The 27,853-nt window shown below is 40.0% G+C and overlaps 4 protein-coding genes across 11 annotated transcripts; 3 read left to right on the forward strand and 1 right to left on the reverse strand.

Moving 5' to 3' along the window:
* On the reverse strand, positions 1 to 27,853 carry LOC105192820 (nitric oxide-associated protein 1). 4 transcript variants are annotated; one of them, XM_039457940.1, is made up of 7 exons: positions 27,647 to 27,842; positions 26,408 to 27,513; positions 26,000 to 26,296; positions 25,568 to 25,886; positions 25,247 to 25,464; positions 24,983 to 25,157; positions 1 to 285 (listed from the first exon to the last, which is right to left on the reverse strand). In XM_039457940.1, exons 2-7 carry the CDS (start codon positions 27,441 to 27,443, stop codon positions 141 to 143), a joined length of 2,190 nt encoding a protein of 729 aa, XP_039313874.1. In that variant the 5' UTR covers positions 27,444 to 27,513; positions 27,647 to 27,842; the 3' UTR covers positions 1 to 140. The 4 variants fall into 4 exon arrangements, with proteins under 4 accessions (XP_039313874.1, XP_039313872.1, XP_039313873.1 ...); XM_039457938.1 differs by having other exon boundaries at positions 26,408 to 27,853; XM_039457939.1 differs by lacking the exon at positions 1 to 285 and adding an exon at positions 4,086 to 4,276 and having other exon boundaries at positions 26,408 to 27,853.
* Positions 136 to 21,572, forward strand: LOC105192825. 5 transcript variants are annotated; one of them, XM_039457933.1, is made up of 16 exons: positions 136 to 526; positions 684 to 951; positions 1,095 to 1,276; positions 4,454 to 4,566; positions 4,818 to 5,017; positions 5,314 to 5,784; positions 6,052 to 6,568; positions 6,675 to 7,836; positions 7,942 to 8,286; positions 8,471 to 8,844; positions 9,543 to 9,833; positions 10,088 to 10,123; positions 10,698 to 10,867; positions 15,142 to 19,195; positions 19,351 to 19,999; positions 20,144 to 21,240. In XM_039457933.1, exons 4-15 carry the CDS (start codon positions 4,469 to 4,471, stop codon positions 19,988 to 19,990), a joined length of 8,358 nt encoding a protein of 2,785 aa, XP_039313867.1. In that variant the 5' UTR covers positions 136 to 526; positions 684 to 951; positions 1,095 to 1,276; positions 4,454 to 4,468; the 3' UTR covers positions 19,991 to 19,999; positions 20,144 to 21,240. The 5 variants fall into 5 exon arrangements, with proteins under 5 accessions (XP_039313867.1, XP_039313866.1, XP_039313870.1 ...); XM_039457932.1 differs by lacking the exons at positions 684 to 951; positions 1,095 to 1,276 and having other exon boundaries at positions 285 to 526; XM_039457936.1 differs by lacking the exons at positions 684 to 951; positions 1,095 to 1,276 and having other exon boundaries at positions 285 to 526; positions 6,690 to 7,836.
* Positions 21,721 to 22,421, forward strand: LOC105192822. The gene is made up of 2 exons (XM_011157077.3): positions 21,721 to 22,055; positions 22,132 to 22,421. The coding sequence occupies exons 1-2, from the start codon at positions 21,796 to 21,798 to the stop codon at positions 22,292 to 22,294; spliced, it is 423 nt and encodes a 140-aa protein (XP_011155379.1). The 5' UTR covers positions 21,721 to 21,795; the 3' UTR covers positions 22,295 to 22,421.
* LOC105192821 (spermatogenesis-associated protein 6) lies at positions 22,364 to 25,499 on the forward strand. Its single transcript, XM_011157076.3, has 7 exons — positions 22,364 to 22,847; positions 22,923 to 23,282; positions 23,375 to 23,494; positions 23,634 to 23,734; positions 23,808 to 24,188; positions 24,260 to 24,328; positions 24,402 to 25,499. Exons 1-7 carry the CDS (start codon positions 22,800 to 22,802, stop codon positions 24,535 to 24,537), a joined length of 1,215 nt encoding a protein of 404 aa, XP_011155378.1. The 5' UTR covers positions 22,364 to 22,799; the 3' UTR covers positions 24,538 to 25,499.

Genomic DNA, 27,853 nt, shown 5'->3' on the forward strand with positions numbered 1-27,853 from the left:
TTTTAAAACCAAATTTCGTCGTTAGTACCACTCTCTTCGTCCTCGTTCCTGTGGCGCTGCAATCGTTGCGATAATCGATGAATACCGAATATTCCAGAACAACACGTTCGTCCCTCGTTATCGCTCGTTCTCCCTGACATTCACCAGCGTTCATATCCAAAATTAGTAAATAAAGACGAGATGGCAGCGTTCGAGCCGTGCGCTGTATCGTCGTTGTCGTCATCCTCTTCGTCCACGTCCACGTTCACGTCCACGTTCACGTCCACGTCCTCGGCCTCAACGTTTCTGAAAAAGTGCTTGGCAAAATAAAATGGAAACGCGTCATGCATCTCGTCATCGTTCGAAGAACCTTATCGTGTGACCGGCAAGTGACGAGAACTTGTTTCACAAAGTGTGTGTGCATGAAAAATTACAGTACTGTCGCTGGTGGACGATACTTATTCAAGAACCGCGAAAGGACGGACAGTCGCATGCAACGGGGAAGGAAAAGAGAGAATAATCCGCACTCCGGAGTTCACGCCGTAAGGTACGAATTCCCGCTATTTTTAGCTAGTCCACCGCAATCCGCGGCCGACTAGCAAGTGTATGTGTGTTAGTATGTGTGCGTGCGTGCGTGCGTTTTTTTATGTATGTATGTATGTACGTATGCGTCTTGCTCAGTGATCGGCGATTCCCATTCAAAGCTTTCTGTCGTGGGCGACCGACATCCGCGACCAATTTATTACACGTAGCGATCAGGGAGAGGAGAGAAGAGAGAGAGAGAGAGAGAGAAAAAAATATTGAAAAAATGAAACGACGGAACGTTAACGCTACGGAGAGAGGCTAGAAAATTGTGATAAACGTGCTGACGCAAATGTCACTATCCAAGAATAATTAGAAAATATCGAAAGAGAAAAAGGAAATAAAAGGTGAATACGAAGGACAGTTGGAAAAATTATGAGATATTGGGAGGTAAGAAAGTTAATTTAAAAAGAACACTGTAATTAGTACCTTAAGCGATAGCGACGTTTCTACAACAATTTTGTGTGAAACGTTGTGCGTCACGTATTTTACAGTACTTAATCGTCACTAATCTTTAATATTCCATTTTCTAGGTATTTCAAAGTCAATCGGTATACTCGACTGACATTTCAAACATATAATAATTTAAACATTGATAAAATTGCTCGAAATGGATAGAAAGTACAGAGTCTAATCGAAATAACTTGAAAACTGCACACTGTTATAAATACGCATTAAAATTTAATGTAATGCAACAAAAACAAATCTCAAGCAGGTACGTTAAAAAAAGTTTATGTTGTCGAAAAACTTGTACTAAATTTCATGTATATACTTTTCAATAATAGATGCATTAAGTTTTATTTGTATTTGTATAACTTAAAAGTACATAAAATTTTATGACATTTTTAATGCATAAAGAGCACAACGTTAAGTATATCGTACATTTAGATAATCGAGCAATGTCGAGAAAGGAAAAAGGAAAGAGTAAAGATATCAAAAGAATATATTTTATATTTGAAAAGCACGGAAGGAAATCTAAAGATGATAACGTTTTTGTAAAAAGTATCACCATTGACCATATTGAAAGTATTATTTGATATTTTTTTAATAATCTCAGAGTGTTTTAATTATATATACATCCCATTGAGAATATTAATTATTTAAAAGAAGATTATAGATAATATCCAGTAAAACTGTCTGTATAAAATCTCTCGCTATTGTGGGCGGCCCGCGTCATTCGATTGCCCAATGATGAAAGGAGCGCGTGTTCTCACCATTGAGAGACAACGCACCTAACGAGTATACAAGTGCATATGTAATCGCACAAGAAAATTGCAATGCTCCATAAATGGCTTATTATGGCAGCAAGGATTCTCTCCAAGTATCGGGTCGCTATTTTCGACTTTGTACCGAACGGACGTACGCATGCATTTCGCATACATTTCATTTGAATGAACCTCAACAGAATAGCCTATAATTTCAAAGCGGGACATAATGTTTTAGTGTCCCAAGTCTTAATAATAAATAATAGCTTTATTGAATGCATCGGTTTAGAAGCAACAATAAAAAAAGATACACGAAGAAAGAAATTGATGAAAACGTTGCAATAGACGAGGTAGGAATTAAAAGAGTTGATTTGAAGATAAACCTGAGCGTGTATAAACGCATACACATTGAATTAAATATGAGATGATACACAATATAAATATAAAATGTACGATATATCTTTAATAACGTCGCACAATACTTCTCGAGTCTAAAGAGCCGCTTGATTTAGTAATTGATGTTACGTGATACAAACCGCATTTAATCCCTAGTTGTCTTGAAATTACAAATTAATCATTCTGCTAAGGCAACTGTAACTCCTTCGCTACGGAATCGTAGCTATCGAGGAAGAAGAAGAAGAAGAGGAAGAGGAAGAGGAAGAGGAGGAGGTATCGTCAAAATAGCGCTGGGCTGTCGAGGCTGACCTCACCTTTGCGATTCCGCAGTGGTGTGCACTGTGGATTGACGCGACGCGACGCGTCGAGAGTGATGTGATAATAAAATAATTAGTAAATCACACACACACACACACAAGCCACAATCGCAGTGAGATGGTTCTTACCTCCTTGCACGCTAGCGTTATCAAGGAAGAGGAAACGTATAACGCGATTGATCGTGTTATCATAATCTATAATATCGATTCTATTGGAAAGAATAGCTATATCGCGCGTGGGTCACAATTTCACGCCAATTCAGGCCTATAATTGAGGCCAAGATGTAAGAAATAATAAGAAACGTGAAACATACAAGTACGCGATTAAGAGTGGATAACGCGATGAGTAGATACGCTTGTACGAAAAGTAATTATTCTACATTTTATTCAACAAATCGAATCAACTTGAACGAGAGAATGAAATTTGCGAGAGACGAAAGTTTTCTTCTTTACTGGCCAATGGACTTTCGACTCGTGGACTCGTAGACTCGTAGACTCGACGGGTCCCAGTACCAACAGTTTCTAGACAGCGTCAAGAACTGGATTTCCTGGCCCGTAGATCGAAAAACGAGAGTCGTTAATCGTTAGTTCGGTCCTTGGCGACCGGAACGACGGCGGCGCGGGTCTACGCTACGGCTCGCTAAAAATACCGTGACGCAGCCGGCAACGGCAGCGGCAGCGGCAGCGGCAGCGGCAGCGACCGTCGAGCGAGAGTGAAACGGCGACTTCGTGCCCATTTTCATTGTCAATCTTTTTTAAACGACATCGATGCTATTCACGTCGCGTATGATCATCACGTGTCACGAGTACGGTCCATCGAAACTTACACGCTAATCTCGAGGTGAACGCTTTCTCGGTTCCATTCACGGTCCTCGGGATAAGCGAGTTACGCTTGTGGCGCCTGAACTTGAGCGCGATGCATTAATAGCCGAGCGACGAGACTCTCGAGGGCGGAACTCGATAAAATCACCTTTCAAGCGCGGACCTTAGCGCACGCGACGAGATGCCTCCGATTCAAATCGTACGCTTGTTCTCTCTCTCTCTCTCTCTCTCTCTCTCTCTCTCTCTCTCTCTTCGGAATTCCTTCATTTCACCTTCATCTCATAACTCACACCTTTTCTTTTATTCCTAATGTGTATAATTATTTTTTTATCAACTTTCCTCCAATGTATTCAATCAAATGTATTTATTGCATCAGCATATAATTTCTACCATTCATGTATAAAAATGATTGATTAAAAAAATGTTTGAAAAATTGATAATTATCGTGCTTAGTCGAGATATACTAGATTAAAAAAGCTCATTAAAAATTTTCAAGTTTTTTTCTGAAAAATTTACGAAATTAACGATAAGGAGTCTTTCTCTGGTAGAGAGAGGTAAGGAGATAGTGCAGAGAAGAAGCCCACCGACGACGGATCGGCACATACACTGGCGTCTCGATGCCCGAAATAAACTGACTACATTCTGTCCCCCCCCCCCTCTCTCTCTCTCTCTCTCTCTCTCTCTCTCTCTCTCTCTCTATATATATATATATATATCTATATATCTATCTATCTATCTATCTATCTATCTATCTATCTATCTATCTATCTATCTATCTATCTATCTATCTATCTATCTATCTATCTATCTATCTATCTATCTATCTGTTTATCCATCCATCTATCTTCCTGCTCATCTCTTCGCTTTCGCTTTCTTCATTTCTTAATGTAAGACTCGGATGGTTATAACTACCCTTCGCCGCCACTGTCCTCCTCAAATTTACGAGAGTAGAATCGTTCGCGCTGAGAGTTTCGCCTGAAAGAGACAGGAAGTTACTAAAAAAACAAAAAAAAGAAAGAAATTGAAAAGAAAGAGAAAATTGTGGAGAGAATGATAGGATAAATGTCGTTATCAAGAAACCGTAGTGAAATTAAAATGAAATATTAATTGTATTGGAAAAACATTTGAATCTACGATGTGTGTTCTTTCCAGATAAACGCAAACAAGATGGTTGTTGGAGAAGCAAGTATACATAATATAATGGGGGGTATGGAGAGCACGGGTGGCGTCCGTCTTCATAATCACAAGCGAAAGCTGAAGCAAAGGTTTGTGTAAATTGATTCTAGTTGATAAGTCGCGCGTCTACTCTTCTGCTTTCAAATATATAGCTATAAAGAAATGAAAGCAATAAAAGACCAGATATAAAATATTGGAATAACTTTTGAAAGTTTAATTACCAAGTAGCGATTAATTCACAATTAAATCACAATTACAAATGTATAAATTTCACAGCCAATATATTCGAATAGATCGATGCGAGGCGTCTAATCTATTCTTCTCTCGAAATGTCTCACAGGTTCGACATTATAAAGAAATTAGGACAGGGTACCTATGGCAAGGTGCAATTAGGAATAAACAAGGAGACTGGTCAAGAAGTGGCGATAAAAACGATTAAAAAGTGCAAAATAAAAACGGAGGCTGATCTAATCAGAATACGAAGAGAGATACAGATTATGTCGAGTGTTCAACATCCAAATATTATTCACATTTACGAAGGTAACGTTTGTGACATGGAAAAAAAAAAAATATATATATATATATATATATATATATATAACTTGTGGATAAAAGTGACTTGTGCTGTTCATAAGCCAGTTGATCTTAATCTCGATTACTTTATCCTAATGCTCTGTCCGAGTGATGGTTGATGAGTCGATAGGCGAGAGAATTTTTGATTGATATTAGATACAGGTGTAGGTAGGATCGAAATTCGATTGGTTGCGATCCAAGACTTGCACGATATTGATGTCCTTGTATTATTTAATACAATTAATCTTGTTACACTTTTGCAGTATTCGAAAACAGAGAAAAGATGGTGCTGGTGATGGAGTACGCAGCCGGGGGAGAACTATACGATTATCTAAGCGAACGCAAAGTTTTGAGTGAACAAGAGGCCCGCAGAATATTCCGGCAGATAGCTACCGCTGTTTTCTATTGCCATAAACACAAAATCTGTCACAGAGACCTGAAGCTCGAGAACATTTTGTTGGATCAAGTTGGAAATGCCAAGATAGCCGATTTTGGTCTCTCGAACGTGTTCGACGAACAGCGATTGTTAAACACGTTTTGCGGCAGTCCATTGTACGCGAGTCCGGAAATAGTGAAAGGAACTCCTTATCACGGACCGGAAGTGGATTGCTGGAGTCTAGGTGTTCTACTATATACGTTGGTCTATGGTGCTATGCCCTTCGATGGGTCTAACTTTAAACGACTAGTCAAACAGATCTCACAATCCGATTATTTCGAGCCCAAAAAGCCATCCCGTGAGTATAACACTCATATGCGGCGCATTCGCGCGGCGCGCAACTCGCGCACGCTAGCTGTAAAAAAGATGAGATAAACCCACTAAAATGCACGTATGAACAACAACGTACGACAACAAGTTTTTGTCAATTTGTATTGATATTAAATTAGCGTAGATCGAATAATCTTGTTTAAAGACCGAAACGAATTTTTAACTTGCAAAATTTATCAAGTAAATGGCAACAGTTCGATTCAATTCGATTCAATCGAATCTTTTTCCGCTTTAGCCGCTTCGCCGCTTATAAAGGAGATGCTCACGGTGTGTCCCGGCAGACGTGCCGACGTCGAGAGAATTTGCACTCACTGGTGGGTGAACGAAGGTTACGAGCAGAATTGTCTCGATATCGCCGAGGATTTGGCGGCTCAGACTCCAGTTCGTCTGGATCTGTTGCTCTCTCTAGTGCCACAGTCGGCCAGCGCCGAGAAATTACTAGTGGGAGACGATCAGCAGCAGCAGGCAGGCGGAGATGTCGCTAATAGCATGTCTTCCGAAACGTTGGTGCCTACCAGATGCCATTCGGTTGGTAGCTTAATGGAGCTCGATCGGAATAGCTCCGACAGACGAATAAGGGAGTTGTTCGAAGAGGAGCCGAGGTCTTCCGCGGCCGGAGACGCTAAAAGAAAACTCGAGACGACACCATCGATGGATGAGACGGCCGCAGTGGGCGTGAAGAGGAAAGAGAGATCCAGAAGGAAAGAAAAGTCAGACGAGAGAGAGCCTAGAGCATATAGATCTTCATCAAGGTAGATTGTACATATTTATCTTACAATTATTTTCCATATTTAATTAGCATTGTTGTTATCAAGATTTAATATAAAGAGAAACGTAATCTAATCTAACCCTAACCAGGTATCGTTGTTCTAGACATCATTCGGCTCCAATTCCAAATTCTATATCGGAAGAAGCGATGGAAGTGGAACCAGCAGCCATTGTAACTGTTCCTATGAGTAAGACTGTTGATTTTGATAAAATTGAAGATACGGCAGCTTGTCTAGAGCTGATTGAAGAATTAAGGGAGAGATCGCCAAGTAAAGAGAAGAGCGAGACTCCGTTGATAAGCGAATGTCAACAGTCACGCGAGCCAATGTCTACCGAGAGCGTTCAGCAAATATGTGAAATTAATCAAAAGACTAGCGACGATCGAGACGAGTCGCGACAAAAGTGTATCAAATCTCGTAACGATAATTCGTATGGAGACATGGTTGAGAAGACGACGCTGGTCGCGTCGGAAAACACGCCTAAGCAAGTAGCGAATGAGATGGTATTTGATAAAAAATCGGGCGATCTGGAATCAAAAGTGCCAAATGTAAGCAACGTGAAAGCGAGTGTCGGAAATAAAACGTCCGTGTCGCGAGACGTGCAACAATTTGAATCAATGGAGAATGATTTCAAAAAGCTGAAAGAAAAGGCGCTCTCCTTAGACTCTGAACTATCGAACGAGGTGGCGAACGTTGCTCCAACTACTAAACCTGTCGAAAGACGACGTTCCAAAATATTTGAGACGGCTGAAAAGTTCAATCAGCTGCCGTCTACCGCGGAGAACGAGAAACCCAAAAAGATATTTATTCCCGGTGTTAATGTGGGAGGCGCGAAACGAGCCTTCGAACGAAAGGCTAGTCTCTCGTCCGTAACCACGCCGCCTCCTACGAAAGCCAGTGCGTCTAAAATTATCATCGCTGTTCCATCCAACAAGAAAAGCGAGAAAGATGAACAGAAGCAGACAATGGAGAATCGAGAGACGACGGTGGCCACTGAAGATAAATTGGATAAGCGAGATGAAGCAAAGAAACGCGCTATCGATATTATTAGTGGCGCGATCGGTAAGCCTCCAATGCAGAAGAAGTTGAATGGCTCACCGCCGTTATCGCCACCGCATAGCACGGACTCTAAGAAACTCGGACTGAAGATACAGGTAGCGCCGAATGACGTGCGAACGGCCACGTTGTCAGTCTCTACACCGATCGAGACGAAATTTGGCCTTGATATTAAATCAGCGGTACCGGAAGCAACTGTAAGTGCGAAACTAAAACTGCTGTTATTACGATATATTCCGTTAATAATCTACATGTTCACTCGCATCTTTCTTATCTTGGTTTTTTTTTTGTTTATTTAATAGATTACTAGTACGTCTGATACAACTGGTATGGAAAATTTACAATTGGAAGAACCCAAGATATCTAGTAAAATGGAAATAACGTTAAAGAGTGCAACGTTGCCTAGACGAAAAACAAGCAAAGCTGAAATTACTTTGTCCGGGGTCAAATCGCCAGAAATTGTGGCGTTCAAGTCTGAGGTGGAAGCCAAGATTGACGCTTTCCAACCACAGAAATTGCGCACGCAGAGATCAGAGGTGGCATTTCCGGTTGCCGCGGCGGTGCCCCATGCAAACAGAAGTTCAAGCTTAGAACCGGAAAGCAGACCTAAAGATGTACCGCCCAGAGAAAGAATTATACCTATCCAGGTATGGAGGACATGTTTATGCATGTGTGTGTATGTATGTATGTATGTACATACGTATGTACGTATGTACGTATGTATGTATGTATATATTTATATATTTATATAAATCTACATATATTTTTCTAATTTAAGATTTGAAACGAGAATTAATTTTTGTATCTGAAAAATCGTCATTAAAAATATAGGTAGAAGCAGAACTCGAGCATACACAACATTCATCTACACCACCGCCTAAACCGCCAATATCTCAGAAGTCAATGTCTCAAAGATCAGGTTCACTGTCTCGCCAGTCGACCGCTGATTCAGACACGGACAGTGCTCTCGGTTCAACTGTAGGACCGGAGCCGATCAGGAAAAGTCCTAGAGAATACATAATTCCTATCGCGGTAGAGGGTGGCGGTTATGTTACTCCTAGATCGGGTAGTTTGGAGCCGGAGAATAAGACTGGCACTTTAACAAGTACGAATCCGTCGAGATCCCGATTCGGTAGACCAAGAAGAATGAGCTCTCTTTTATCGGATGCTAGCGAAGATGAATCTCCCTTTTCTCCGTTGCATGGGTGAGTGTGTCGTGTACTTTCGGGTGCTCGGAAGAGTCACCGGCTCGTGTAACGATATACGAGACGGCAGTGGCGTAGCTAGTGAAAAGTTTCGGGGGGGGGGAGGGAGGCTGTAGCTTTAATTGGTTACTTATAGTTATCATTATAATTAATATTAATTAGGCACATCTGTACGGTAAAATATTACTCACACTTTGCGCGACCAGAGCTAACGATGAAACCCTTGCCTTGCGTGTTAACCGTTCATCGTGTTTCTATTTTTTGCGGATTTATTTTGTCATTATAGAAACGCTCAAATTTTTTCTTATAAAAAACAGGTGTGCTGAACTTTTGGCAATAATTTAAACGTTTAAAAAAATCGTATTTTTCAAAATATTAAAATTAAACTACGAAATTATGGAAACTATTAAGAATTTTGAGCCCCACAGCCCCCCCCCCTGGCTACGCCACTGCGAGACGGTTTCACGCTGTGCGTTTACTTGGTGGCGAGACACCATCAAGTTCAACTATCGAGAGATCCCACCGTGTCTCGTCGATCATCTGAAATGAATCATCTTGATCAAATATGATTTTGAGGTTTCGATATTACGAAATAAAAAAATTTGTCGCTAGACAAGCTAGATCAGCTGACGAGAAATATTAAAAATTCAGAGATTCAGACTAAAAGTTGAAATAAATTGTTTCTTCTGTCGAGACAGGGAAGATTTGTTGCAAAGACATATGCATCGATTGAGGAGTTCGCGACCGTCCAGGCAACCATCCGAGCATGCCGACAGCTTGTCGTCTGGCGAGGACGACGATGACGACGGTTTCGAGCTATTGACCGCGGAAAATTTGTTCTCTACGTTGCTGTCCAGAGTGCGAAGTTTGACGCAACGACTCAACGTTGACGATAATCGATCTGGCGGTTTCCCAAGCGGTAGATTGTTCGGCAGACTCGGCTCCCAATCGTCGCAGGCGTTTTGGGGTCTTAACAAACCATTGTCCAGGTAATTATGCAACTTGAAATTATTATTCGTGAATGACAAATATTTTGATCTTGTTTCCACAATTGAAATTAATATATCGCAGGCATATTAGAAAATAAAATTAGATTAATGCTGAAATCTCGATAAAAATTTACTGTCATTAACTGCCATTAACAACAATCAACTTAAATAATATAACTTGTTATATATATTTAAGAATTTTTAACTTTCACAATGGTAATGAAAGATGATGGTTTTATGCTTGTCTGTGCAAGCTACGAGAGCTATGTCGAAACACGGACCATGACTACGTGAGTCCAATTGTACAGAAAGAAATTGTAATAGAGAACTTAGAGTGTACGCGGCTGCTAGCTGAGATACAAGTAGTAGGAATCGCCCCAATTTAAAATCAAACAAAATACAGAAATTGCAATTGCAATTGGACACACGCTACAAACAGGTTAAAAATTAGATGGCATATTTATACGTGTACATACCTACATGTTTGTGTCAACCTAATTTCACTCACTTTGGCTTAACCAACCGTATACTACCACATCGGATGAGAGTAGTGTACGCGTGTACGTTGTGAAAATAAATAGCCCGAAATACCTGCTGTCAAATCGCATAGGCTGACACCCTTGCTTCTTGCCAATACCAGCACACCACCTTGCCGCAGTATTGACACTTTCGCCTTCGTAGATTCCAACATGTTGCACTCTCGCTCGTATCACGCAACATTTTCCACTGAATGTACAAGTATACATCTTTCTTTCTCTCGCTATTTCATCCTTTCTCAACACGTTTTGTAATGAGCGTAAATCTGCGATAAAGATAACTCGTCGTACATCTACGTGATATTTTGTCGTTTTCTTGTGCGTATAGGCGGATCTCGGAATCGCAATTTAAACATTCTCTGAATCGCGATGCGGATATATTTTCCAAGAGAGACTCCGCCAGTACTTCCAATCCCGCAACTCCAAATAGTCCTGGATCGCGCAGCACTCCTTCCAGAGAAAATGTCTTTGAAATTGGAAACAACACTTTGCCAAGAGGTAAGAGAGTATAATCATTTTACAATTTAACGTGGGGTACCTTATACGCGAGGTCGTAGAATAAAATTATAAGCACATGTAACAAAAGTCAAAATGTTTAAAATGATAAAGATTTCCTCAACATTTAAATAATGTAAGAATTATTATTGTCGAGGTATTGTCCATTGCATGTACATAGGAATATTTAATGTCGTAAAAGTAAAATGTTGACCTACATTCTTACAGAAGAACTTTGAATATTTTTTTTTTTTAATCTTTCATTTAATTAATTTACTTTTCGTTTCGATATATCCAAGTAGACTTGATATATCAACGATTGATAATTTAGCAGCGATCATGTATAGCGTTACCTAAAGATATATATTTATATAAAATGAATGATGAAAGCTTCTGTTAAATCACTGTGGTCATCATGCTATTTTATCAATTACCGATTAAACTTATTAGCCTTGTGAGAAAATGCTGGATGGTATTCAGTATGCATCTCCTAGTATCTAGCTGTTGTCGAGTCGTTGATAGACAGAGCACATCTTTTTGTTTACTTTTACCCTTATTGTTTCTGTCTTTTTTTTTTCTTCTTATTTCTCTTTCCAATATGTTAATTTTTTGATTTCTTGCCTGATGTTTTGCAACTTTGATTACTAACACCCCATGAATTAATTATATGGTTCATGTTTGGCACAGATGGGTATATTGACTTGGAACAGATCTTGTTTCATTATTTGCAATTTTATAAATTTTATATATTTGAATATTTGATTTGTGTTGAGCAAAAAAATTATTGTATGAATTGATATAATATTAAATAATATTTAATTTCATATAGACACTTGAGTATAATTTACAACCGATCATTCGTAGTACAATAATACTAGAGAGTCAGTACTCGAGAGAATAAATGTCGAATCCAAGGAAAAAGAAACAAAATAGATACGAAATAGACGAACACGAATCATTTATCTTCCGAATATGTTAAAGATGATGTTCCAAATTTTTTTCTCTCTCGTCATATCTTTCGTTTCAACGTAAAACGCAATCTAAATTCCGTATTTTGTTCTAAATTTGAAATTTAACTTTTTGGACTTTACTGATATTTAATTAAAAAAATTCTCTATAACTCTGTCTTAAAAATATACAACTGAGGGGTAACAATCTTTTTTTTTTTTTTAACACAACTATTTTTAGATCCTGCATTCTCAAAAGCATGCGTGCACGACCCAATCATCCTTCGGGACAACCTATCTACTCGTATCTAGTGATTTTATTTATTTAATTTTTTTAACTCGAGTTTTTTGTCAATTTTTCAATTATTAAATCTATAAAAGCGCTGCAGGGTCTGTAATGCGCGGTGTTTGCAAATGAATATGAAATGAATTTTTAATATGAAATACACATACAATATATGTTTGAATATTAAAATAGCTAATAAAATAACAAATAGGATCTGTCCCCACAAGTAAACGAACGACAGAAACATAGAGTATGTACATAGCAAGCTCACTTTGCCTGACATAGAACCTTGTAATATGCCATAGTTGTTGCAATGCACTGCTGCTGTTGATTTTCATTATCTCGTAACATCGTAGTAGCAGTTTTTTTTTCTTTTTCAATCACCTAGTGTACATAAAATTTTGGAGCATGACTGCATACATATCCATATATAATACAATGTACAAGAGAGTCTCAGTTCCACTATCCAAGACAGAAATCCATGTTTAAATCAATTTGATGCATTAATTTACGTCTATCGTCGACTCTTCAATCAGTAATTAAAATAATTGTTTGTTAGCATTTTCGTGCAATCTTCTCCATATCAAAATTGCAGTAAAAGCTTAAGGATTTTTCGACTCGATTGACTTAACGACAGGGACTTCTATAAAACGACTCGTTTTATTCACTTGTGAGAAAATTCAATCAATAATAAAAAATTATATCAAAGTTTGCTTTTACCGTCTTACTAATCTCTATCATGTTTCTAAAATGTAACAAAAATACAAAAAGTAAAAGTATGCAATTGAAGGAATAATGATAACGACGACGATATACGAGTAAAAGAAAAATAACACTTTACTTATAAATAATTGGCATAAATTACATTGGCAAACCATTGCCAAAGGAGACCCTGTTTGATACGACATGTACGTTAAGCTCTTGAGATTTAGCCATCAAGTTAGCAAACAATTATTATCGAAAATCTATAAAATGCTGTAGAAAAATCTACAAGTGACGTCGTTTTGTGATACGTTGATTGACGGTTTTATTGACGGTTGTTGCAGCGACCGTGCGAGTGACTCTACGTAGGCGGGCTGACGGTAATCCCCAGTAGACAAAGCAAGTTAGGTAGTAATATCTTGTATGCCTAATTCAAAGTGAATGTGATGCCAGTAAAGTCGCACGTAGTCTTATATTATACTTGTGGCAATATAAAAGGAGAAAAAAAAAAGAATCTTTCGCCGCTTGGTATAACGCGCGCACTCGCCAACGTGTGTTTCTCGAAAGCGTATTTGGTCAATCTACTTACGTTACCACATAGAGTTTCTGATAGCAGCGATGTGTCCGTGTCCGGCAAAACGATACAATTTTCGTCACGATGGAAAGACATTCGTATAATAATGATTTTACTTGTACTTTTACTTGTGGAACGTACAAAGTTGGAAAACAATATACACTTTTAACACTTTTTGTCATGTGCGTTTTGAATGAGACCAAACATCTTGTTCGCGAGTCTCTGTGAACCTCGGGTATGGTATGATTTATTATCAACCTTTCATACCTTTGGTATGATTTATTCTCGAACATATATAGGTATATGTAAATATATTTGAAGAAAAAAATAATATAAAAATAAAAAATATGGTGAAAATATATGGCATTGTATATATTTAAGGTATATACATGTATCGAGACGATGGCAAGTGAACTGCGTATACCTATAGTTTTAAGCGCACCGATCGTATTTGAAAGCAGCTCCGATGTTAGCGAGTGACAGCTATAAACGTGATGCGACATTGTGCAACATTGGAATAAGTCATACCGAACCCGCGTACTCGCGAAAATCGTACTAGATAAGTTACTTGTTGCCATGTTCTAAAAACTTGAGGATAACTTTGTTATACAAAAGAGAATTATCTATGTGACACTGTTATTTGAAGAAAAGAAAAAAAAGTGAAAATGATTGTATATTTGCAAGCGAAAACTAACCCTTGTCTGACATGGCTGATATTTGTTGTGTTTTTAAGAGTTTAAATAACAGCGTTTTTATTACTTTACATTGTCTTCGCATGCTTTGATGCAATACATATATATGTGTGTGTGTGTGTGTGTGTGTGTGTGTGTGTGTGTGTGTGTGTGTCTGTGCGTGCGCGCGCGCGCGTGTGTGTGTGTGTGTGTGTGTGTGTGTGTGTGTGTGTGTATCGTATTAATATTATATCCTACTATGTGCACTATTTGTTGTCCCGAGTCTACTCATTTAACATACTGTGATTTAGAAATATATTAAGTGATATGCACATGTACATGTATATTTATTTTACAAGACGTAATTTTAATATTACCAATTGCATTGTTATTTGTTACTTGAAGTTTATTATTGTTTCTCTGTGGATATACAAAATGAGCCTTTTAGTTGCATGGTCTGTTAAATGAGTATACGCTTATACTTTTCTATATTAATATCTACATATTAAAAGAAACGGTATGTATACATGCTACTGCTAATTTCGTTGATGAATATTTTCAAACTATCATTCGTATATGATTTTCTGAAAACTATTCTGAAATCTTTCATTATTCGAATTATTAATATCCTATAGAGCGTATATTTAGAGCTTCCATGACTTGAAAATATACATCGACGTATATAAATACAGTTGTACCACGTATAGCCATACAGAATCGTTTAAGAAGACATCCATAGAAATTTAACAAAATTTGTGTGTGTGTGTGTGTGTGTGTGTGTGTGTGTGTGTGTGAGAGAGAGAGAGAGAGAGAGAGAGAGAGAGAGAGAGAGAGAGAGAGAGCGAATGAGGGAGAGAGGGGGATGTCTTTTCTTATTTATTATTACATTTTTCGACAAATTTTATAAAAGAGATTTATGTATGTAGTAATAAAGGAGTGAAAATAATGATATTACGAGTATTTTTATGCATACATCCTACAAACACAACAATAGCAACAAGAACAACATCCAATCGCTGTCCAATCACGTATGCAGACACTTATGCGGATACCTACCCATGCGGAATGTGGATAGATTTTGTTTCGATTGCTTTCAGATAAAGTAGAAGAAGCGCACGAAGAAGACGTGGAAGCGGAAAGAGCTACGCAAATGAGGAAGGAGGCGCAAGAATCTCTGGAGCAGAATTTCACTCCCAGTTTGGCACGCAGATTGAGCAGGCAATTTATCGAGCAAACCCGACAATCTATACCACGCTCGCCATCCTCGGCACGCGACAACAGCAACAGGTACTATCGGTCGCCAACGAGGGATTTGGTACAGAGTCCGATAGGCACGAACGAAATCGCGAAACGATATTCGACTTCCGATCGAAGCGAGTACAGAGGCAGATCGCTCGATCGAGGTATCAGGAGGACCAACAGCTTGCTAGAGCCCTGCCAGTACGATAGATTGAAACGGCATTCACCGCGAAGAAGCATCAGTCTGTTCGACGATGACGAGGACTGCGATGAAAAGCTACTGCCACCTCTACCAAAGCATATAATGACGCTCGGCCGCAAATTGAAGGAATCGATTAGATCGAACGTCGTTGGTAACGCGAGACGAGATAGCTTTCACAGTTACAGAACGGACAAGATCCAGGAAGAGCCCGGCGACGACACCTGCAAGGAGGATGATATCGATAACGTCGCGGAGAACAGCTCCATATCGGAAGGCTGCACATCGATATCCGTGTGTAACTCGAACGCTAATTCAATGATGGACGATACCGTCGCCACCACCACCACCACCACCACCATCGCCACCACTACTTTGAGCGGGTCAGCCAGATCAGCCTGCTGCGAGGTCCCGCTCACGGAATCCTCTCCCACGTCGAATCTTGGTGACTATAACAAGTCGATTTGCAAATCTGACATCTCCTGCAAGAGTTTCGAGAACCGATTGCTGGCGGCAGAGAATTTAATCAAGGAATCGAAATTGAAGAACTTGCAACAATTCAATCCGAATCTCAGTTGCAATTACAAGGATATAGAGAAATGCGACAAGGAGACCCTGATGACCACTACTTCCGATCCATTGTCGTCGGGCAACTCTGCCACGTCCAAGAGACGTAGTTGTATCCCAAGTCTCAGATTACGTTCGGGTTCGTTGACCAGAGAGTCGAGCGTAAGCGTGGAACGCGGAAAGTCGTTGGTCAGTTCATCCGACGCATCGGCTGGAGCACAGGTCGAGGAAAGATCGATCCTGAGCAAACTGTTTAGAGGTAGCGGCGCCAGCGTCAGCGGTAAGGAGGTCGAATCGAGGAACGGCGATAAGAGTGAAAAACCGAAACAGCATCGCATCTCGCGCTTCTTGCGACCGGACTTTTTCGACACACCGCGAGAGGAGAGCCAGTATGTGAAAGAGAAGGAAGCGCAGAGAGCGGCGGAGAATGAGCGCCGAAAGTCACGATTTATAAGGCGAAAAAATGAGAACAAGGAGCGCAAGGAGGAGAACGAAAAGATCTGCAAGGAACAGAAAAATGAGATAAACGCCCTGCAGAAGGATAAACTGGGCAATACCGTCGCAGCCTGCTCCTCTTTCTCCCCCGTCTCCTCTTCCTCCTCCTCCTCCTCCCCCCCCTCACCCTCCTCTTCCTCCTTCGAGGACAAAGAGAGAAGAAAGATCGAACAAGGCTCGAAGAGTGGCTTTCTGCATTCGTTGGAAAAGAAACTAGAGAGATTGCGCTCGCATGACGACGAGGCGACAACAGCTGCGACGAAACCGACGATGAACGGCAGCTCGATCTCGTCGATATCGGGCGATCTCGTCGGAAAAGAACGCGGACTGCGCGAGTGCTCCGCGCCACCCGGAGTCGCGGAGCGTCCGTACGTGGAATCGAGCTTGCTCGAGGTGAAGAGGACGTTGAGCGTGGAGGACCTCTCGCGCCGGGATGAACGTTCGAACAAGAAAGACTGTACCGCAAAGAATGTACCGTCCAAGGGACGGGTGTCGTCGGTATTGGGCCTATTCAAAACTAACACTGACACGACAAAGCGGAACGCGAACGCGAACAGCGGTGGCGGCGGCGGCGGCGGCAGCGGCAGCGGCCGGACGCAGAACGCGATCATGAGTAAATTGAAGAGGAGCCCGCCAAAGTGTGCAAAGTCGATCGAATTGACTTTGGAGGAAGACGTTACCGCGGCGAGCAAAATACCAACGAAATATGCCAGAACCGACAATAAATCGAAAAGACTAACGGAGAAGGTGGTGGTCGAGTGCAAAAAATCGCCACCCAAGGAGAAATCGAAGGAAAAGGAAAGGAAACCGATTGCTCTCGTGGAAAAGCAATCGAGGGAAGTTAAAAAGGTGCCTCCGGAAAGAGCCGCGCCGAATTCCTCGGATTCTTCGGCGTCGTTATTCGCCGATAAAATCGCCAAGCTAGAGAAAGTGGATTCGGCGAAAAAATCGCCAGACCAACCGGATAACGATAAGAACGCAGAGTCCATTGTCGGTAATGAAAATAAGAAACTGATTAAGAGCAAAAGGTACGCAAATTCTCTAGTAAGTAAGAACGCAGACGTCACGAAGATCGACAGAGGCGATTTCCCATCGTCGACGAAGAAGCTGGTCAAGTCGAAAGAGGATGCGGATAAAGAGCATGCGCTCGACAACGATGGCTCTAAGAAGAAGAGAATAGTACGCGTCGTCAGGAAAGTCGTGAAGAAATCGTCTGACAATCTCGAAGACAAATCCGACGAGAAGGGAAAATCGTTGAAAAAGCCGCTAACGAAGAAGAAATCCACGACGACGAAGAAAGAGCCGAGTGTCACGGCGCAAGGCTCGATCGAAGGAAACAATGTCGATCATCGGACTGCCGCGAAAATGGCCTGTGCAAAACAGGCGGAGCAACTGCCAAAGTATGCCGAACGTGCCACGGAAAATATAAATACGAGTCGGATGATTCAAAGTGAGGGAGGCATTAAGGAAAGCCTGATTCATGCTGCATCGGATAAATTCGATGTAAATGTATCGTCTACCGACATCTCGCAGGCTAATTCTTTACCTTGGAACTTGCTGGATCCGAGTTGTCACGGGCAAGTTGTTGCTTCGAGCGCTGGCGAAAGCGCTTTGTCCACGGACCATCATCCCCCATCGTCGAACCCCGTCGTAGCTCGGCTCGACCCGAGCTTCAATAGTCAGGTAATCTGCCAGCTCTCGAAGCAACAACCGTCGTCCTTATCGTCATCGTCGTCATCGGAACATCGACCAAATAGGGCAAATCTGAAACTCGATCTGTCAAAGATACCGCAGCACGCGGTTAGACACGCGACTCCCAAAAAAGACTCGCCCGGCGGATCTGGCGAGTCACCCAAAGAGAATCCTAGAACGATGGATGACGACTCGGGCAAACTGATGGATCGACTGTCCAAGATGACGCATCGTGCCAACATTACCGGCAACAAGATAATTATCGATAAACCGTTGCGAGCGAAGGACGTTGCCGAGCTGATGAAGCAGCGAGAGGTCACCGAATGTCCCAGAATCATCACGATGGAGAATCACGTGGAATCATGTTGCGACGATCGCTCCAGTCAGCGAACTAGTATCGATCAGTCGCTGGCCTCGTCGCAACCTCGCGACTCACCAGACGACGACGACGACAACGACGACGAGGAGGAGGAGGAGCCTCGTCGGGCGCGAGAGATCGCAGGATCACAAGTTGAAAATCAGAAATCGAGAGAGACGGTCATCAAGGTGACTCCTTCCGTATCAGGAATGTCGGAAATCAACGACGTTACGACGAGGACGTCACTGGATGATCGTCGAGATGTCAGCGAGATGTTTTCGCCCGAGGAGCCCGAGAGTTTCGATTCCTGGTCGATCTGCTCGGCTGATCTGAATCACAATCGCGGCGATTTGCATTCGCCGACGTCACCGTCGTACTCTCTATTCATGCGTGGCGCATGCGACACGCAGAGCTCGGAATCGGTCATTGACCGAATACGAAGACGCAGTTTCTATTCGAGATTCAACGACCGAAAGAGACCATCCTTGACGGCGCCGCCACCAGGAGTGAGCAGCGTGACTCTGCCTAGAAGGTTCAGTTTCAACAGTTGTAGAGAAAGGGAGCGCGACAGATTGTACAATTACGGAGTTCCTAGGACAAGGTAAATTCCCTCTTTGCACGATATTTATTTTCTCTTCCCGATTTTTAACAACGATGCAACTAAACGAATAAAATAGGAAAAACGAATCGAGCTATGTTTTCAATTCGTAATTAATAATTGCCCTACCAACCGTTGCGATTTACAATATTTCGTAGGACGAAGGAGAAAAGTTATATTTTGTGCGGCAACGACGAGGCGTCCTCTTCGAGAAAATCACCGATTGACCGAGAGAGATACAGCGACGCGCTAAATGTATCGTCGTACGGTCATCAGACGGAAGCGAGAACCTTATTCGATCATTACGGTAGTGGTGGCTCGTCGTCTTCCGTCCACGATTCTCTAAGATACGCGAGGTCCCCGACGTTGGATCTTGTCGCTTCTCGCGCCAAATATCACAGCGCAGACGTTATCACAGCGACGCCCAACGATCTCGCCGGAGTCTCGTACAAGAGTCCTATGTCAAGATCGTTTCTGAGCGACGGCATGGCGGACTACTCTTCTTACTATGGTAGGAACACGTCGACCACTTTGCCGAAAAAGTATGGTTCTACCGTTGGTGGCCTAGAACCCAAGAGCGTAGAGTATTACGAGGAGATTCTCTCACCGAGCAATCCCGACTGTCTGTCGCCACGCGATACCTGCCGATCGCCTTTGTTGGATATCTATTTAAACAGATGCGAAAACGAATGTAATCACAATGGTAATTTGAATTCGCAACAGTTTAACGTCGATAAACCAATGGGCTACACTGCGGATGCGGAGATTATCGAAGAGGACTGTAAGCTGTCAGGATGAACGAAAAAGGTATAACGTAAAGAAAGAAAAAGAAAAAAAAATTATATCGACGGTCTCGCTTTCAATTTATTTTTTTAATTCTTTGTCTTTAAGATCTAAATCTAGTACTGCACTGTATAGTTGTGTTTGCATAAATAATTTCTCTTTTTATAGAAACACAATGCAACGCTTCGGTGAAATGGGACGGGGGATGCGTCCTCGACAGCTGCGAATATCCTATCGAATATCCTATCTGTTACCGAACGGAATTGACTTTATTCAGACGAAAAGTAATTTTGTAAAATATTTGATAATATACCGAACGCATTTTACAATACGATTTTATAATACAAGTTTGCAACAAAGTGTCTCGCGCTTCTTCGTCACAGCGGTGAAATAGTTGCGATGGCATTAAAAATGGCACGATGAATATTATTAAATGGTCAAATATGCATCGTCGTGTTAAAACACACGCTCAAGTTTCAAAATTGCTTTTTTACAAGAAGCTGTTTTAAAATCCCTTTTTGTGATCTAATTTTCTAAGAAGCCCGCGAAGAATTTACGTTTAATACAAAAGTGCCCAGAAATTTTATATTTATTTTCCTTTCTTTTTCATATTACATCAAAAATGAGAAAAGAAATGTGAAAGAAAATATCGATTATTTTTTCATCGTACAAATTTAAGTTTTTTCTCTCTATTGTCACAGAGAGGATGTAATTGTTAACCGATATCTTCTCTATGATTAAATATAGGCTAAGACAGCACTTTGTGTCTTCGATATTTATAGAAATATAAATATAATAATTGGCAGCTGTTCTTATTGTAGCTTTCGCAGCGATAAAAAAATCTTGCCATTTATTGGCCATTTATGGTCCAAAGTATTAACTTGACAAATTTAAGCTGCGTGAAATCTTTTTATTGGAGGGATTTTTTTTATTGGAAAAGTCTATCGAATCAATTTTTATCAGTTTTTATCAGTAATTGTCATAATTATCTTCATCGCGAGGATAAAAACAATTTGTAAATACGTGAATACTTTAAGAGTAAACTATCGAATATATTATTGACTGGCAGCAAGAAGATTATCTATAGCGTCACATCAATTAACAATTAATTAAGTCGAGTCGCTCGAAGCGGCGTGACGTAACGAAATAGGCCAAAGACTAGTGTAAAAGAGAAAGCGCGAACGATGCGTTCAAGTTCCTTAGACAAGTATCGCTTTATACAGTCAAATTTTCGTAATTCTTCTATAATCTTTTCACATGTAAAAGAAAGATATAAAATAATGAGGAGAAGAAACAGAGAGCAAGGGGGCGGGGGGGGGGACGGCCTCCCATGGCGGGGGATTGTTACGGAAAGAGGAACAAGGAAGATAACGGGAAGACATAAAGGAAGAAATACGAAAGTTTACTTATGTTATGTATGTACTTGTGAAAACAGTTGCCGATTTTAATCAAAGTTCGTGAAACGATTGAAAAAAGAAACAACGATTTTAGAGGCCTAAAAACTTATGAGAGTGATCAGCCTCATGGTCTTCCGCTTGTTACGTATGTGTTTTCTATTGATATACATATTTTAAAATAAATATCGATACTCTTGAAATTCTTGGTCTTTAAATTATGACTCTTTCTACTTTTCATAAATGCTCGCACACTCGTGTTATTTAACAACGTGAATATTCGCACCGTTCGCAATAGAGACCTTGAAATTGATTCCGTAGACAGTCAACTTTTCCGCTCTTCGTTGCGAATAATAAATTAATCCAATTCTCGCGTTATTTGCGACAACAACTAGAAAATTGAATCAATTTAATCTAAACAAATTTATGGCGACCAACTTGCTGATAAATCCTATAAAACTACGCTTTTATACAGAAAGATATGGAAAGGAGAAGAAATTGATAAATGTACGAGAAACATTTGTGCCTACTATTCGTACAAAACCATTAACTGGCAAATTATATGCGAAACACGATGTTTTCTCTCCATTTGACGTTAGAGAGGACGACATCAACTTGATTAAACGAAAGATGGAGATGATACCCAAAGATATTTATTCGTTTAGGCCGCCGGCAGTAAATATGGAGTGAGTCGACAAACGAGTGTAAACGTCAAACGTAAATGAAAAATGAAACGTCAAACTAATGAATGAGTTTCCATAGATACGGTTGGTTCACCGAACCGCTAGTACCTGTCACGGAGGATCCAAGATTACGCTTCTCTAGGAAACAATCGGATTTTATCGCGAGTGAACTCATACGTCGAAAACTGCAGAAAGCGAATCTACCAGAGAAAAGATTTCTTGGCGTGCCGTTTAGAACATAAATATTTAAGAGAATGATGAATCGGTGAATTGTGATGTTTTCGATAGATTATAGAATAAAAGTTTGTAATTGAAGAAAGATTTTCTTCCAAGCTTCATAAAAGCACCATTAAAAAAAAAGTGAGATAACATCAAAGTCGCTAAAGTCGCTAAAGTCAGATGAGCTTGAGAAAATTCGATACATTGATTCGGGTGATGTTGTGTTTCGTTGTTCCCCCTGGCAACAAGTTCCGTGGCAACTGGCAACTCTCTTTTTCGCAACTTTCGAGACAAGATGGCACGAGTACAAGTCTTTAAAGGATATAGGGGTGTCGGGTGTACGCAGTTTCTCAGCCGAGCAAGTCCAAAAGACGAGATCTGGACGCAAATGATATTTAAGCTGAACGTGTTATGTACAAATTGAAAATTCGCACTTTCCACATTCGGACGTATCAAAGTGACGACAGCGAGATATGTCGTTAACCATGCGCTTAACAAAACTGTCATTAGACTAGACGCTTGGACGAGATGGCAGGCAGAGCTTTTCGCGTTAAAGTACATCTAGATGTACACGCGGTACGTATCACGAGTCATATTCTCATATATATTTTTTTTTATATCCTTTTTTCCCGACGCGACTTGCGATTCTAGGTAACGTGTCCTGGCGTTTGGTTATGCCCCAATGGCAAAGTGACTCTGCGAATCAACGCTCTTGACTCTCGTGCGGAATCCCACGGAACAAGTCCGATTTTCCCGCTCTTGTTTCACGACAAATTTACCTTTGATAAAATCTTTGCTCGCATAATCTCCCTGACGGAGCTGCAAAGCACTTTGGAGCAAGAATTTTTATACGCGGAATTAATACAGTGGGCAACCCCAACTAGCCGAGGCATCACTTTGGCGACATTTCAAACCAACTTGGCAGATTTACTCTATCCCGCGCCATGTTTCAAAGGATTATTAGCAGGGGTGGATATAGACCTTTTAATGGAACCAACTAAATGCTTTCCCGTATGCATCCATTTCGTTTCCATTCGTTTGTTTAATTTAGGATAAAGCTTTTTTACTTTTTTAAACTTTCTTTCCGTCTCATTGTCGTTTAGGGTATCATAGCACCCAAAATCGAAATTTCCACCAAAACGGTTGTGGAGGAAATTTTAAATATCTACGATATGAATATGAGCAAATGTTATGTCATCAATCCAAAAATGATTAACTCTAAGGTACTTGACGAATGTAAATTGTAAGATACGCAAATGTCTCGTTTCGTTAAAATTTCTTCTTTTTCTCCTTTTGTGTATTAATTTGCTTGAGAGAATCACCAATTTGTAACATCGCGGTCTTCTATATCCTTTATTTTAGCAACCAACGTGTGGACAAAGGAGAAAGCCGATTAAAGGTATTATAAGGCAACGAAGAGTGTGCCACGCTAAGAATAAACCGAGATCTCAAAGCTGTCGACCGTAAGTAGTATTATTATTATTATTATATTACGTGTTAGTAATGTTGAAATAAATATATTTCACGTGTGGATAGCTACCGTCAGAGATCGAACGATTCTCATCAATGTCCCTCGTATACCACAAGTACACAGACTGGATCGCAAATCGATCAATGTTATCATTCGATAAGGAGAAATTCCTTATGCGCTTGTCGACCAAGTTTGTCGACAAAGTTAGCCGAACCCACCGTGATACGGTATAGCAATGATAATATCCATGTTACTGATAATTGTCCAGTTTGTTTCAAGTATAACTGTTATTTTCCCAAATGCCACGACGATATTGATATAGTCAAAAAATATGTTGACACTAAGCAAAGATATTGCAGAAATTTGTCTGATTGTCTCAATAGAGAATGTGATTGTATTTGTAAAAACGACGCATTCGACACGCGAGAAGAAGCGACAATGCCATTGTGAGTTGTTTGAAAACGGATAGATTTCTCCAACATTTTTTATATATTACGATCGTTATATGCCTTTACAGATTGCAATCAAAAATGAAAAAGATTCAGAAAACTAAAGAAAAGTGCTATGCTACTGGAATGACGGACAAGTAAGTGGCGTTGAGTAAAATTATCGTATTACCTGTAACGTATCGTGTGTAAATTTTGAAAATATTATTTTAGTGTTGTGGAGTGTGATCCGAGATGCGAACACATTCGAGATCTCTCTCCGGGTCATGGATTTTACAAGAATCTAGAAAAATTTTACAAAAGAATGTATAAACAAGCGAAAATGCGTGCGCAAGAAATCGATGGCTGATGTGAAAAATCTTATATATTATTGTCATCATTCAGATCCTTCTAACACGATTTTTATATCTTTGTATTTGTGAAATTTTCAAGTAGATTACTAAATATTTTCTACATATCCGTGATATTAAAGAAAATAATCTTATTTAATAAAAAAAACCAAAGATTTTTAATTGTTATTAAGTATTAACCGACATGTAAATTGTATACAAATATTAAGAGAACTTGTTCACTTGTTATCACATGCTTTGAAAAGTTATCGTGTATTGTAGTTGATACAAACGTGTAGTGTGTATATTGTCTCTCTTTTGTCAAATTATGTTACGAAATAAAAATGAAATGAAATTATATATCGTGTGTGTGTGTGTGTGTGTACACACACACACTGGGAAATATATGTATAATATGAGAGAATGCATTGAAATATGTACAATATATGTATATAAAAAGTTTACTGTTTATATGCTTGGCGTCCGCTTTTGTACGTCGGTACCTCAGCGATTCGATTGCCACGTAGAACGACAGATTTCTTCAAAAGCGCTGGTATTCTCAAGTATAAACCGCGACCTTGTGGACTCCAAGCTCTCAATAAAACACGGTCAGCTTCTTTGGCAGTGATCGCGATCCATCCTGTAATAATTATATGGTAATTATAAGGTTACGAGATTGAAAAGCGACTTACGTGCAAACGTAATTTCTTTGCTGTAAAGAAAAATTACCCGCACTGGATAAAACAATGTCGCCGATGGATTCATTCTTTCCGACACCAGTAACTTCCATCTCCTTTGATTCCAAAGCCGGCCAATGTTTCAATCGGTCCGGATTGTTTTCAGGTACGACAAACGCTTCCGTTTCGAGTAACTCGTTGTATACACTATCCGCATCTTCGGTACGAGTTAATGTTACCGGCAATTCACTACTTGAAAATATTGTACACCTAAATAAAAATAATTTTCGTGCAAATCACTTTAATCCTTTGATATCTTTTAATTTATTATACATCAATCATTACTATCAAATACAGTTACAAGTACACGTACCTAATAAAATGATTGCCCTCTATATAATCCAATCTACCTATTCCACCCAAAAATATTGTTTGATTAACATGTAGAACGAAAGTTCTAGGCGAAATTATTTTCTTCGGTAAAACCGACAAAAGTTCCTGCGTCGTCAACAAATCTAACACCTGATCCGGTTGAATGGTACCGGGAGTATCATAACACCAGCGGCTGTGTTTATACTCTTCTCTAGTCTCGTCAAGACCGAATTGTTGCGTACGTTTTTTATATTTTTCTTCCGCAAACGGATCATCTACTTTAGTTCCAAATTTTGATTGAAATGTTCTGCCAATGTGACCTAAATTTCAAGTATAACGTTTACTTATATTGTGTATATATTGTAACAATATAAAAATTTTCAATCGATTATACCTGATTGCATGTAGTATTACATTCAAGCACAATACATACTTTGCAATGTGGCGTATTTTAAATTATGTGTTGCTTTAAACTGATCGATTCGAAATTTCTCTTCGGCATGCTTATACTGTTGTTCCTTTTGCAATCGCAACGTTCTCAAGTAAAGTCGCCATCGGAGAGGATTTAAAATAGGAAATTTCAGCAAGTTCAATGTTGTGCCTGGCCAAGGTGAAATAGTTGCACGTTGTACGAGATCCACAGCCTGTACCTTGCAATAATCAGACTGCAGAAGAGCGTTGAACAGAGAAGACTTACCAACGTTTGTACATCCAATTACATAAACGTCTCCTATGTTACAATTATAATATAATTATAAATAGAAAATATGTATATTTGTATGTGCGTGCATGCGTGTGATCAACGTGCCACCTTCAAAGATGATCAATTTCAAATCCTTACCTTTATATTTCCAGATTTTGTGTAATTTATTTATAAGTTCTTCAATACCATAGCCAGTTTTTGCAGATACGAGTGCTACATGTTTAATATTCTCCTTCTTGATTCCTGTTCCTGTTGCTACAGACTTTAACAGGCATTCTTTAATGTGAGTGAAGAAATGTTTGGAATCTTGGGGCAGCAAATCTATCTTATTCCCCACAACGAATACTGGTGTATAAGGATGAAGTACGCTATTTATTTCAGGCCATATGCTACATGGAAAATCTGTAAGATCAACCATCAGAATAACGGCGCATTTCTTCGTTTTGATTACTTTTAAAAGTTCTGGATATTCATCCGCAGATACCTTCACCTCTAACGTGGTGTTGTAATACTGCATAAAGTGGCATCTTTGACAAATCATAATTTGCAATTCTCGCTCGCTCCTCTTTAAAAATAACTCTGAGGGTAAGTAACCTGGTAGCGCTTGATCCTTACAGTGTAACAAAGCACCACATCCGCCGCATGGAACGGAACTAATATTAGAGTTTGGATCTGGAGTTCCATAATTGTTAAGCCAAGTATCTTCTTGCGAAGCATCATCATACTGCTCGACATCGACCATCCAATTGGATGGAATGTTTGATGAAAAATCTTTCTTGTATGACACCGTGGTATCCGTTTCCTCTAAATAATTCTGCAGAGTAAATTCTCTATTTTCTAAAGCTGCGCTCTTTTCCATTAAATATTTTTCATACAAAGCTTTATACTTGTCGTTCAATAATGTTATATTTTCGTCAACATAATTTTTATTCGTCTCGTTGGAAGGTGTGTCGACATTACTGTATAAATCTGTACTCGCATACGGCATATGTACGGGTTTCGCTACTTTTTCTTCCGCATTCGTACGTTCTTGTTCCAAGTGGCGGCCGCTACTCTCTTTATCATTTCTCAACGTGTCAAGGAGGATGCTGTAGACGGGTGTATTTGTGAGTTTGTCAATTTGTGCTTTCTTCTTATTATTCTCAAATTTCTTTTTCAACAAGAAACGCTTCATGTAATTTACTTTTACTTTCTGATAATCCAAATAGTCGCAGTATATCAATTTCTCTCGCAGTGCCGTGACTCTGGGATCAAGAGACTGAGATTGAATGCATTGAAGGCCAGTTGAATCCTCTAGCGTATTGCGTTTCGTCGAATATGTAAAAGCCCGAATTAACTGATACTTATCGCGACAGCCTCTCAAATAACGATACGTACCACCTACGTACATTTTCCACGCAGAATACTTAGTGAAAGTAATCAATTTAATATTATGTTCGGATAACAGTTCGCTCCAGGGTGATCGCATTGCCCGGTGTGTCACACCGTCACCGGGTGGTCCACACGGTCCACGGTACTCAGTAGAGTCAGTAGTCGATATCAGAGATGATCAGAGAGGAACCTGAGAGCGGCCACGGCGGCCTT

Source organism: Solenopsis invicta, chromosome 15, assembly GCF_016802725.1.
Source record: "Solenopsis invicta isolate M01_SB chromosome 15, UNIL_Sinv_3.0, whole genome shotgun sequence".
Taxonomy (NCBI): Eukaryota; Metazoa; Arthropoda; class Insecta; order Hymenoptera; family Formicidae; genus Solenopsis; species Solenopsis invicta.

Coding starts and splice junctions, on each gene's coding strand:
- LOC105192825 (XM_039457933.1), top strand. CDS start 4,469: ATGGTTGTTGGAGAAGCAAGTATACATAATATAATGGGGGGTATGGAG. Junction 5,018..5,313: donor TATTATTCACATTTACGAAG/GTAACGTTTGTG, acceptor ACACTTTTGCAG/TATTCGAAAACAGAGAAAAG. Junction 7,837..7,941: donor CAGCGGTACCGGAAGCAACT/GTAAGTGCGAAA, acceptor TTTATTTAATAG/ATTACTAGTACGTCTGATAC.
- LOC105192821 (XM_011157076.3), top strand. CDS start 22,800: ATGGCAGGCAGAGCTTTTCGCGTTAAAGTACATCTAGATGTACACGCG. Junction 23,283..23,374: donor AACCAACTAAATGCTTTCCC/GTATGCATCCAT, acceptor ATTGTCGTTTAG/GGTATCATAGCACCCAAAAT. Junction 24,189..24,259: donor GAAGAAGCGACAATGCCATT/GTGAGTTGTTTG, acceptor ATGCCTTTACAG/ATTGCAATCAAAAATGAAAA.
- LOC105192820 (XM_039457938.1), bottom strand. CDS start 27,737: ATGCGATCACCCTGGAGCGAACTGTTATCCGAACATAATATTAAATTG. Junction 26,297..26,407: donor CAAAATCTGGAAATATAAAG/GTAAGGATTTGA, acceptor ATTGTAACATAG/GAGACGTTTATGTAATTGGA. Junction 25,887..25,999: donor AAAATACGCCACATTGCAAA/GTATGTATTGTG, acceptor CTTGAAATTTAG/GTCACATTGGCAGAACATTT.
- LOC105192822 (XM_011157077.3), top strand. CDS start 21,796: ATGGCGACCAACTTGCTGATAAATCCTATAAAACTACGCTTTTATACA. Junction 22,056..22,131: donor CCGCCGGCAGTAAATATGGA/GTGAGTCGACAA, acceptor GAGTTTCCATAG/ATACGGTTGGTTCACCGAAC.